Source organism: Rana temporaria, chromosome 2 (assembly GCF_905171775.1).
Source record: "Rana temporaria chromosome 2, aRanTem1.1, whole genome shotgun sequence".
In the NCBI taxonomy this organism is placed as follows: Eukaryota; Metazoa; Chordata; class Amphibia; order Anura; family Ranidae; genus Rana; species Rana temporaria.
This window is the reverse complement of record NC_053490.1, coordinates 241007513-241020384: the sequence shown is the minus strand read 5'-3', so window position 1 is coordinate 241020384 and position 12872 is coordinate 241007513. Positions and strand designations below refer to the sequence as shown.

Sequence of the window (12872 nt, the reverse complement as noted above, 5' to 3'; positions counted from 1 at the left end):
TAATTCAAATGGGGATGTAGGGGGCGTGTTTTATTTAAATATGTGTTGACCCCGCGTTTTTTTTGCGTTTTATTTGAACGGTGCATGCGCCGTTCGTAAAATATCCAAGTGTGCATTGCTCTAAATGACGTCGCAAGGACGTTATTGGTTTCGACGTGAACGTAAATTACGTCCAGCCGTATTCGCGAACGAGTTACGCAAACGACGTAAAAAATTCAAAACTCGGCGCGGGAACGACGGCCATACTTAACATTAGCTATCCCTCATATAGTAGGGGTAACTATACGCCGAAAAAGCCGAACGCAAACGACGTAAAAAAAAAGCGCCGGGCGGTCGTTCGTTTCTGAATCGGCGTAAATCCTCATTTGCATATTCCTCGCGTAAAAATACGGAAGCGACACCTAGCGGCCAGCCTGGAATTGCAGCCTAAGATCCGACGATGTAAGACACTTACACCTGTCGGATCTTAGGGATATCTATGCGTAACTCATTCTCTGAATCAGTCGCAAAGATACGACCGGCGGAACTCAGAGATACCGTATCGTATCTCTTTCTGAATCTGGGCCAGGATGTCCAGATATAAATAAACTGAGCGCTCCATGCTGTAGATAGATGTACACACACACACAACCAAATTAGGAGAGAGTAGATCGCACACACAGATTATAAGATGAGGCCGTACTACAAATATACACCCAACATTAGAAAAAGGATGACTAGCATCCAGTAGGGTAGCTTAGTGTAGTCAGTGTAGATCCTGCCCTAGAAGAGTCTACCTTGCCGTGGTGGGCAGGCTTGTAATCTCTTGGTCAAAAGTGTGTCAGCGAATGGGCGAGACGATCACTAGATCTTCACTTCTGGCCAATTGATTTTACCAAAGGACTCTTGGTTTTATATATATATATATATATATATATATATATATATAGTTGGAAAAGGAAAAAATATGTATAGGTCCATAATTCTACTTTCATAAACACACAATACAAATTTGGTATATTTACATTTGAATTGCTTCCTCTTTTATTTAATTCTTTCCTGACTGGGGGGGGGGGGGGGGGATGGGGGGCATGTGTCCGCCATAATGTCTCAGTCATGATAAAAATCGCAGATCACCGCCATTACTAGTAAAATGCGCATGTGACAGTGTTTTTTTTTCTGTGCTTCGTGATGAGAGAAGGGTCTCTGTCAGCCTGTGGCCCTCCCTTTTGATCTGGAGTCCGCACCATGGGTTTTCAGCTAGGAGCTCGCACTTATCCTAACTTTGTTGGGACAGCGAGGCTTTGCTTCATTGGCTACTTGGACGACTTTCTTCTGAAAGCAGCTTCTGTCTCCGACCTAGTGGATGGGTTATTCCCATTCAGACCCTCCGAAGATTTGGGTGGGTGTTAAACGTTTAGGCCAGAAGGTGTAGCTCAGTGGCAGCAAGCCTGCCCTCCATGTGTGCGACCCAGGGTTCAAATCCTGGGCATGCTAGGTTCCGACTCAGCGTTGGAGTATCTAGTGTTGATCCAGACTCCTCGGTGGCAAAGGTCCTTCTTCCCCTGGAGAAATTGCAGGCTCTTCAGTCTGCGGTGAAGGTTTTGGCATCACGCAATCGGTCTTCTCTCCGGGCGCCTGCTGGTTCGGTGCCTGTGGGTAGCCTCCTTCAAGGCAGTACTGTATGCCCAGTTCCACACCCTGGTTTTCCAGGGGAAATACTGTCCAGGTGGTAAAAATCCCTTGTCTCTGAAATCATTAGATTCCTGTGCGCCACCTAGTCAGAGTCCCTCTGAGTTGGTGACAGAGATCCCAGACTCTTCGGTCCGGGAAGTTGTTTCTTCCTTCCAGTGGTCGGTGTTTATGACGGATGCCAGCTCTCGGGTTGTGAACCTGGGGGGTTCACAAAACTGGGGGGTCCAGTCGGCCCTGAGTCGCTGGACTTGCGTGGACCTACGGCCACACTTCCCTGAATTTGTCTGGTCTCGGTAGCTACCCAGGGTCGGGCCTGGCTAGTGCCTGGTGGGAGACCGCCTGGGAATACCAGGTGCTGTCTACTGTTCATTGTCCTACTATTTTAAGCGATCAGGCTATGGTCGACCGATCTGGTTTCAGCCAGACAACGCTACGGCCGTGGCTTCGGTCTACCATCAGGTATGCCTGCAGGCGGGCTACTGGAGTCGCCAGAAGGGGTTGTAAAGGTAAAACATTTTTTTCCTAAATAGCTTCCTTTACCTTAGTGCAGTCCTTCATCACTTACATCATCCTTCAATTTTGCTTTTAAATGTCCGTATTTCTTCTGCGAAATCCTCACTTCCTGTTCTTCTGTCTGTAACTCCACACAGTAATGCGAGGCTTTCTCCCTGGTGTGGAGAAAGCCTCTTGAGGGGGCGAGCAGGAGTGTCAGGACACTCTCTACTTTGCAGATAGAGAAAGGAGCTGTGTGTTAGTGGGCGTCCTGACACTCCTGCTCGCCCCCTCCCCCCTCAAGAGGCTTTCTCCACACCAGGGAGAAAGTGTCGCATTACTGTGTGTAGTTACAGACAGAAGAACAGGAAGTGAGGATTTCTCAGAAGAAATAAGGACATTTAAAAACAAAATGGAAGAATGAGGTAAGTGAAGGAGGACTGCACTAAGGTAAAGAAAACTATTTAGGGGGAAAAAAAATGTACCTTTACAACCCCTTTAAGCTTTCACAATAAAACCTGGAATCTGATTGGATTCTATGCTGAGCTGCACCAGGTTTTGTACATGAACCCCAAAATGTCTCTTTGCTTCATTTATTAAGTGACCCGCTAATTTCTCTGACTCTGCTAAAATGTTATTGCCTTTTGTTCTTTTTTTCTGGTGAAGAAGCCCTGACATTTTCTCTGTAGTCTGCAGGATGGCAGGAGCAACAATCTGATCTTTTTTCTCCCTTGCATGCTTTTAGCATTGGTATCTCTTGTGGGTAATCATGTGCAGATCTAAAACTGCATTGCAACTGCATGCATATATAAGGGTTCAAGCATTGTAATCGACCAGTTTTTGGATGGTGGCAACGCCTAAAGCAAACCCATGAAAACACGAATGCCAAACCAAATAAGTATTGGAGTAGATTTACATCGTCTATAGCTCCAGTATCCTCTGTCTTCATGTATATTTATGAAACACATTTAAAGTAAGGTTAAAAAAGAAAAAAAAACACGGGTTTGACTTTTTTTTTTTTTTGCTATAGAACATAAATTCCATAAGTTGATGATGTGTGAAGGAAATTATTTTAAGCTTGTCAGACCCTAGTTTGATTTGATTTCTGTATCCTTTAATCTTTCAGTATTTAAAATCTGTAAATTCTTACGCTTCTGTGTCATGTTACATTAAAGCAGACCTCAAGAAAAGGCTGCTCAAATGCCAAAGTTCTGGTCATGTGACCAAAAGCATTTGCATTTTGTCATGATTTCTGCTGAAAGGAGGAGACACGGTTCAGATTGGCCAATGCTTCCATTCACCAGCATTTTTTTGTAATGAAACATAACTTAAATGCTATTCCTCAAAATAAGTTCCATAACTGATCGAGCGGCCGATGGGACTTTCCTATTAAAGTGAATACATTTGGGGACATGTATGGGATGGGGCTGGAGATCAGGAAAAATAAGTTTTTGGAAGAAGTGGGTGCTGGGAAGGAAAAGTGTATATAAAAAAAAAAAAAATTGTACCAAAGTAAATGTTTAGATTTTTTTTTTTTTTGCCTTTTGTTGCAAGAAAGCTGCATGGATGCAGCCAATGCAAATAATAACTGCTGAAAACTTTTTTCTTTTTTTTCCTCCAAGTGAAAGCCAGTTGGTGCACAGAGTAAGACCATTGGCGAGCAAAGTTGTTCAGGTAACATTCAAAAAAAAAAATAACTAGACATTTTTTTTTAATTAATCTAGAAAATAACTGACTTGCATTGTAATAATGTGTGTGTATGTGTTTCCCCTGCCTTCACTTGTCTGCCTTCAATTGTGTTTGTTTGCAGGTAGTATGTGGTCAAGATCACAGTCTCTTCAGGACCGAGCTAGGAGAGGTGTATGCATGTGGTTGGGGAGCTGATGGCCAAACAGGTCTGTCAGATTTGTTTTCAAATGGAAATTATAAGCAATTATGTACATACAGCTGTCAGCCTTGTTAAATATGGCATTGCAAAATTACATACAGCCAGATTTCCGTGACAAACTTTAATTGTACTGATGTACTGTGCACTGAGACTAGGGTAATTAAGTTGTCCAATACATCCTTTTATTAATACTGTGCTTATTTGGGGGTGAGTCTCTTGTGAATCACAATTTGTATATAGCCTTGGAGAACATTCTATAAAGGATAGAAGGTGAACCTCTCTCACTATCTCTAAGCTGTTCTTGTTGAAGGCAGAAAGTGGTGATTAGTCACTTGCTTCCCTACCATTGCCTTCCATAAGTGCATGCTAAAAACATTGTAGAAGCGGGGAAGGCATTGTTGGCAAAGAATGGCATTGGATAAACATACATGTTTGCGATGTTAATGTAACAGGCATAACTTTAGTAATTAGTGCACGCGTGGTAACGCATCTTTTTTTTCTCTTATATTTTCTGTCCCATGGGTGGAAGAAGGACATGCTCTGTAAATTTAAATGGAGGAAGCAGATCTTGTGTGACGTTTCCATATATGAATATTGTAGACATGGGACTTTGGGGACTATCAGGGTAATGTAGTTTTTGAATGGCAAAAAAAGATTCTAGCCGAGGCTGCTGCTGCTGCCACTCCTGCAATGGAGACTATCTCAGCTAACGTGGGTGGGTATACTGCTGCCCCACTCACTAATATTTCTGTTAAAGCCAGTCAGAACCGCACCCCTAGGGGACAGTCCAGGGGCAAAAAACCTCCAGTCTCCCATTTTCACAATCAGGGGAGAGGGGGTGGCGGTCAGAGAGGACCCCCTATCCCTCCTCCTGGTTATTACAACTCAACTTGGGGCCAGAATGCTCAAATTAGATCAAGTAATGCCCCCTCACGGGGTTCAGGCCATTTTGATGGTCCCCCTCCCTGGTTATCCACTAAATTACGGTGTGGGACAAATAGGTATACAGGGCCCTACTCAAGGGGGTATGTACACTCAAGACCCCCACCCGAATGTTACACAAAGATTGAGAACTAATGATGTAACACACTATACGGGCAATTATGAACCCGACTACAATATCCTTACGCACAATAACTTTTTACCCCTAGGACAATTTGATAACTCTGGTGATGATGACCACTATCCCTTGTCCACTAACGGACAGGTGGCTACATCGGGCCCCTATGAGTTTGGTTATCCTGTTGAGCAGAGTCAGAGTAGCGGTCACTCCTATTCTAATTGGGGTTTTCCCAGGGCCACTCAAGGGACCAAAAGACTAGCAGAGGTAAAAGAGGGACAAGAGGGGGGAAATCCAGAAAGCCCAAAAAGGCCAAAAACTTAATAGGAACAGGGATTTTTAACTTAAGCTCACACGTACTTTCTAGTCCTGAGCTAGATGTTCTTGACAAGGGGCTGAAATATGCTCCTCCGAGAAATATTAATAAGTTCAGAACATACATGGACATTCATAAATTTGTACGAAAGATAAATATACAACGATATTTTTCTTCAAACCCCTTTAATCCATCCAGGACCTTAGCCCTTAACTACACCCATTCAGGGTTGGCTAACGCCTCTACTTTTAATCCACCAGGACATTTACCGGCTGCCCTTAGGGTGTTCAGGGATCTGACACTCAAGGACTTGGATGAGTTGCATGTCAAAAAAGTGAGGTCAAAACTAGCCATTAAGAAGGGTATTAAGTCACTATGTGATAATAAGAACTTAGTTATCCGCCCCGCTGATAAGGGGGGCGGAATCGTGGTTCTTAACTAAGTTGACTATTTGGCTGAGATGCAATGCATATTGAGTGATAGTGACACCTATGTTCGCCTCCCCCTTAACCCTGGGGATAAGTATAAAAAGTCACTAATAAAAATAGTCAATAAGGGCTCCCGCCTTGGCATTCTTAATGCCAAGGAGAAAGAGTTCCTTGTTCCTAAAGCCCCTAGGGTACCGGTAATGTATTATCTCCCTAAAGTGCATAAGGATCCCATTTGCCCCCCGGGTCGTCCGATCATCAGTGGTATAGATTCTGTTACGTCCCGGGTGGGCAAATACGTGGACTTTTTCCTCCAGCCACTGGTGGGAAAGATGCCTTCCTTTCTAAAGGATACGAGACAAGTTATCAATACTTTGTCTAGCCTCAAACCATCTCCAGATATGTGGTTGGTCACCGCCGATGTTGTGTCACTGTATACGGTGATCCCACATAATCTGGGATTCGAGGCGGTTTCTTATTTCCTTGAGAAGGACTCGGGCTTGCAGAAGGACCAGATCTTTTTCATTATGGAGTTGCTGCAATATGCAGCATCCCATAATTTCTTTTGGCATAATGGCCAATATTATAGGCAGGACCGAGGAGTGGCGATGGGGGCTAAATATGCCCCCAGCCTGGCCAATTTGTTTATGGCCAAATGGGAGGAGGACGTCGTCGATGTGGTCTCTAGGCCCCAGATAATGCTGTGGGCCAGATACATCGACGACGTTCTCCTCCTATGAAGAGGGTCTGAGGCCGAGTTGTCTTGCTTCATGTCCTTTTTGAATAGGAATGATAGAGGTATAGTACTTAAATACGAAGCCAGCCAGACAAGTATCAATTTTTTGGATCTGGTCATTTCAATAGATAAAGATCAATTTGTTACCTCGACTTATTTCAAAAGCTCTGATCGAAACTCCTTCATCCCGAGTGACAGTTGCCATCATAAGACCTGGCTAGGAGCAGTCCCTAAGGGGCAGTTCCTTAGATTGAAGCGCAACTGCACCAATCATGACACCTTTCTTGAACAAGCTGGAGTCTTGACTCAACGTTTTATAGAAAAGGGTTATTCCCCAGAATCTCTCCATGAAACTCTGGAAACGGTCATTAACACCGACCGAGAGGAGTTACTTAGGGTCAAACCTAAAAAGAACACCTCGGGTGACTTCAAGACCCCTTTTGTGACTGACTACTCCTGTCAGCATGCTAGTGTGAGGCAGATAGTAGCTAAACACTGGCATGTTCTGAAAAGTGACACATTTTTGAGTAAAATCTTACCAGACAAACCACAGGTGGTTTTTCGGGGGATACAACCACTTAGAAATAAACTGGCACCAAACGTCCTTGATCCACCCGAGATCCAGTCCATGTTCCTATCAGGTCTGGTGGGCTTCTTCAAATGTGGCCGTTGTAATACTTGTGCAGTGAATAAAGGCATCCCTAAGAGGACCACAAGTTTTTGCTCTAGCCGTACGTCCATTAGCTACCCCATTGACACTTTCATCACATGCTCAACGATGGGGGTTATTTATCTTCTCCAATGCCCTTGCGGGCTACAGTATGTGGGGAGGACCAAGCGGGCCCTACATATACGTTTGAATGAGCATCTGACGAATATTTTGAGTGGCTTTCCGAATCATTCGGTCTCAAAACATTACCTGTTGGCACATAATAATAACCCTGCAGGTACCACATTCGTAGGGATTGACAAATTCCGGGCTCATTGGAGAGGTAACGATCTGGTCAGGAGTATTTCAAGGTCAGAAATGATGTGGATCCATACGCTGAGAAGCTATGAACCCCACGGACTCAACATTGAAGTTGACGTCAACTGTTTTATAGAAAATTCTTGAATTACTCTTCCCCTTTAAATTCTCTGTTTATAATTCTACAATTTTTATTTTATATATATATTTTTTTCATATTAAGATTTTGTCATTATGTTTTTCTTTTTTGTTGGTATATTTATTCTAATCTCTATTGAGAGTGGTGTCACTTAATTAGGTTCTGTCACTTAATCTAATGTGAATTTATTGTACCTTATGAATCTATACTTGGTCACCTTTTTAACATTTTGGTCATAATGTAGCACATTGGGTTAATATTTAGAGTATGGCCCACTGCCTAGATTGATTTATGGCAGTCTGACCATATGAATTTCTTTCTCGTACATCACGGGACACAGAGCGGCATATTCATTACTATGTGGGTTATATGGAGTACCTTCAGGTGATGGACACTGGCAATCTCAAACAGGAAGTGCCCCTCCCTATATAACCCCCTCCCATAGGAGGAGTACCTCAGTTTTTTCGCCAGTGTCTTAGGTGTTGGTCATGGTTTAGCTTTGCCTCCACATCCTTGGGATCAAGGCAGGCTAACCGGATCTGTCCAACGGCCTCAGTGCTAAAGTGGACAGTATCCGGCCCCCAAAGCCATGGGGTTTGCCCATAACGCTTCTCTTTTTAGAGAGCTGGACCCTGGGCCCAGGACTTAGAACCTTGGGTATCCAAAGCTCCTGTTTGCCAGGGTGCTATATGGGCCCAGGACAGTGGCTCCTTCATAGGAACCCAGGGCCTGAAGGTCTAGACGCCACCCACGGAGATGGGGGAAGATTGGACCTCTTGCTGTGCAAAAGTCCTGCGGCATGGAGCAGGTAAGTATTGGGGAGCCTGCGGAACTTGGTTCTTAGCAGATTCCCTGGAGGGGGGTGCACAGGGGGCCATGCCTGGGTATGCTCTGCATTGGCAAGGAATCACTATGTCTATGATCAGAGACAGGATGATTCAATCTTTTTCCCCCAGTGATATGTGTCCTCCCTGGTAAGTGCTGTGTAGCTCTGCTGCGCTAGGTGTGGGATCTCTGTGAAAATAGGAGCCGTTTCCCATGCTAAGAGGAGGTCTGTGACCTACCTGAGGGCTTACCTGCCTGGGTGCCGCGCCGCTCCGTCCTCCTCCATGTGCGATGGCCCCCGCCGACGGGCGTGCGTGCGCGTGCCCGAGATATGAACGTTTTTCGCGCCATTGGCTGGGGTGGGGGCGCGTCCCTGTGGGCGGCGAATTACAGAAAGGAAGGGGAGGCCCTTCCATTAGCTGCCAAAAGCTCAGTGTCTTCCTGAGCTAGAGGAGAGGAGGACGCAGAGCGGAGCTCGCTGAGGACACCCAGTGGCGGAAGGAAAGATTGCAGTCTTTTTCTAAAGAATAGACTGTCAAACCTACAGATAGGTTTTCTTTTTCCTTTTTTTCAGCAGATGGCTATTGGCAATACTTATTAGGAGACAGAGTGTTTTTCTTTTCCTCTTCAAAAAAAAAAAAAAAAAGAGAAGAAGGGAAGGAACTTCTGATCTCCTTTTTCAGTTTGGGCGTTAGTCACTATCGCTCCCAAACCGACAGATCCCCTTAGCTGGGTGATAGCAGGTGTACCTCGGTAGTGTACCATGGCTTCTGGGTCAGAGGGTACAAAGGGTGGGGATTCCCCCGCAAAATCCGAGGGCTCAGACACGGCTATGCCGCTGCTTTCCCCACAGGACATATCAGGGCACGCCTTGATGGGACCTGGGGGATCTGGTGCTGGGGCTGGTACAGGTCAGTCCAACCCCGGCTTTGTCACTGAGAGGGTGCTTGCCGTTTCTTTAGGAGAACTAGAGAAAAGAATGGCAAAAAGGATAGCTAGGGCTTTATCGGGTAGAAAGCGGACTAGGTCTCCGTCACCCGAGCAGGAACCCTCAGACTCAGAGATCCTTTCCCTAGGGGAATTGGATAATCCTGACGTTTTTGACCAGGGTGGTTCAGAGATCGAGGATCCGGATACTGAGGAGTCTGGTTCAACCTCCCAAGGGGAAAGTTTGTGGGTTCAAGCCTTAACGGACATGGTCCATGAGGCATTTAAGTTACCCGTACCAGAACCTCAAGTATCGGCAGTTTCAGCTTTAGGCTCATTAAGAGCGCCTCAAAGCAACGCAGTTTTTCCGGTCCATCCTCTACTCGAGGATGTCATATTTCAGGATTGGATCAAGCCAGATAGAGTCTTTTTACCACCTAAAAAATTCTCTGTTTTATATCCTATGGAGGAGAAATTTTCCAAAAGGTGGGCGCCCCCGGCGGTGGACGCAGCCATCTCCTGTGTGAACAGATCTTTAACTTGTCCTGTAGAAAACTTGCAGGTGTTTAAGGATCCGGTTGATAAACGCTTGGAAGCATTACTTAAGGCCTCCTTGACTTCAGCAGGGGCGATAGTCCAGCCCGCTGTGGCTGCTATTGGAGTTGCCCAAGCATTATCAGATAAGACTAAGCAAATGCTTAAACTTATCCCTGCCCAGCAGGCAGAGGAATTTTCGGATATACCCAGGGGTATACGCTTTACGGTGGATGCTATCAAAGACTCCATCCAGCAGGCGTCACGTTTATCCTTATTTCTAATCCATATGAGAAGGCTCTTATGGTTGAAGAATTGGGAGGCTGAGCCCCCGTGCAAAAAGCTCCTGGTAGGGTTTCCCTTCCATGGAGGACGTCTCTTCGGAGAAGACCTGGATAGATATATTCAGACTATATCAAGCGGCAAAAGCACTCTCTTGCCAGTCAAGAAGAAGGCCCGAGGGCCCGCATTTAAGCGCCAGCCCTCCCCGGGGCAGGGGCCCTCTAATACCAAACAGTATCGACGGCCTCCTGCAAGATCAGGCTTTAACAGTAAGCCGCAGGGCCAAGCCACTGGGGGCAAGAAGCAGTGGTACCGCAAGCCTGCGAAGCCAGCCCCCAAGTCGGCCCTATGAAGGGGCGCCCCCACCCACGATGGTGGGGGGAAGGCTGCGTCTCTTTGCAGAGGTTTGGGAGGCCAGCATTCCCGACTGCTGGGTACGGTCTTCCGTGACCACGGGCTACAAACTAGAATTTCTAAAATTCCCTCCTCCTCATTACCAGGAGTCAAGAGTACCAGGCGACCCTGTGAAAAGAGCCGCATTGATGGCGGCATTGAATCATCTGCTATGCCAGAAGGTGATAGTAGAAGTACCAGTCCGGGAACAGGGGTTGGGGTTCTACTCCAACCTGTTTATCATCCCAAAGCCCAATGGCGATGTCAGGCCAATTTTGGACTTAAAGGGAGTAAATGCGTACCTAAAGGTCCGCTCATTCCGGATGGAAACTATTCGGTCAGCTGTCGCCGTGCTCCAGAAGGACGACTTCATGGCGTCCATAGACATAAAGGATGCTTACCTTCATGTGCCAATTTTTCAGCCACATCAAGTATTTCTACGCTTCTCGGTGGCTCAGCGTCATTTCCAATTTGTGGCGCTCCCCTTCGGGTTGGCTACGGCCCCCCGGGTATTCACGAAGGTCCTAGCTCCAATCCTAGCCAACCTAAGGACCCAAGGGGTCACGGTCCTGGCTTACCTGGACGACCTCTTGGTCGTAGACCACTCGTCTCCTGGCCTGGAACGAGCAGTGGCCCTCACAGTTCAGTACCTCGAGAGGTTCGGCTGGGTCCTAAATCGAGACAAGTCAGCATTCCTGCCCACAAGGCAGCTGGAATATCTCGGTATGAGATTGGATACAGAACAACAGAGGGTGTTCCTACCCCTATTAAAGGTCAAGGCCATCAAGGAGCTAATACAAATAGTTCTAAGCAAGAGAAGGCCAACTGTTCGCCTATGTATGCGGCTACTAGGCAAGATGGTGGCCACATTCGAGGCGGTTCCGTACGCTCAGAGCCACACTCGCATCCTGCAGGCAGCCATCCTGTCAGCATGGAGCAAGAGGCCTCAGGCCTTAGAAATTCCTTTGCCACTCTCACCAAAGGTGCGGCAAAGTCTATCTTGGTGGTTAAACCCTCAGAATCTCCTGAAGGGAAAGACTTTCAGTCCTGTGACCTGGAAGATGGTAACCACAGACGCCAGCCTGATGGGCTGGGGAGCAATTTTGGATGGTTGCACTCGCCAGGGCACTTGGGCAGCAGCAGAGAAGCAGTTGCCCATCAATATCTTGGAGCTCAGAGCTGCTCGACTAGCCCTCAGGGCTTGGACGTCCAAACTACAGGGGTTCCCGGTGAGAATACAATCGGACAATGCCACGGCGGTGGCGTATATAAATCACCAAGGGGGAACCAAGAGTCAAGCCGCTCAGAAAGAAGTGAGCTTGATTTTCTTGTGGGCGGAAGCCCATGTGCCCTGCATATCGGCTATATTCATTCCCGGAGTGGACAACCTACAGGCGGACTTCTTAAGTCGCCAGACTCTGTTGCCGGGGGAGTGGTCTCTGCATCCACAGGTCTTTCAGACACTCTGCCAGAAGTGGGGAGTGCCGGACGTGGATATCGTGGCATCGAGACTGAACAAGAAGCTAGACAGGTTCATGTCCCGCACAAGGGAAGGGATCCCAGGGCCTGCGGAACCGATGCGTTAGTTTGCCCTTGGCATCAGTTCAAACTTCTTTATGCATTTCCCCCGCTCCAGTTACTACCCCGCCTGCTGCGCAGGATCAGGGTGGAGCACATACCAGTCATCCTGGTAGCTCCAGCATGGCCCAGAAGGGCATGGTATTCACTAATCCTAAAGATGGTAGTGGGAGACCCTTGGACTCTTCCTCTACGGCCAGACCTGCTATCGCAAGGTCCGATCCTCCACCCTGCCTTACGGCATCTAAATTTGATGGCCTGGAAGCTGAATCCCTGATTCTCAGGGGTAGAGGTCTGTCTCAGAAAGTAATCTCTACCCTAATCAGAGCCAGGAAACCGGTCTCTAGGGTGATTTATTACAGGGTCTGGAAGGCCTATGTAGACTGGTGTGAGTCCAAGCTATGGCTTTCTCGTAAGTTTACCATTGATAGAGTATTAAGTTTTCTCCAGCTAGGAGTGGATAGAGGACTGGCATTAAGCACAATCAAAGGACAGATTTCAGCTTTGTCAGTATGGTTTCAGCGGCCGCTGGCCACCCACTCGCTGGTTAAGACCTTCATTCAAGGGGTCTTACGTATTAATCCTCCAGTTAAATCCCCGCTTTGTCCGTGGGATTTAAATCTTGTTCTGTTA

The 12872-nt window shown here is 46.7% G+C and overlaps 1 protein-coding gene across 1 annotated transcript in view; it reads left to right on the top strand.

Moving 5' to 3' along the window:
- The first annotated feature begins 3697 nt into the window (after positions 1-3697).
- Positions 3698-12872, top strand: part of LOC120926590 (RCC1-like G exchanging factor-like protein) — a 29986-nt gene continuing 20811 nt past the window's right edge. The window contains 2 exon segments of the mRNA XM_040336689.1: positions 3698-3840; positions 3977-4061. Coding sequence (XP_040192623.1) covers positions 3733-3840; positions 3977-4061 — 193 coding nt within the window. The 5' untranslated portion in view covers positions 3698-3732.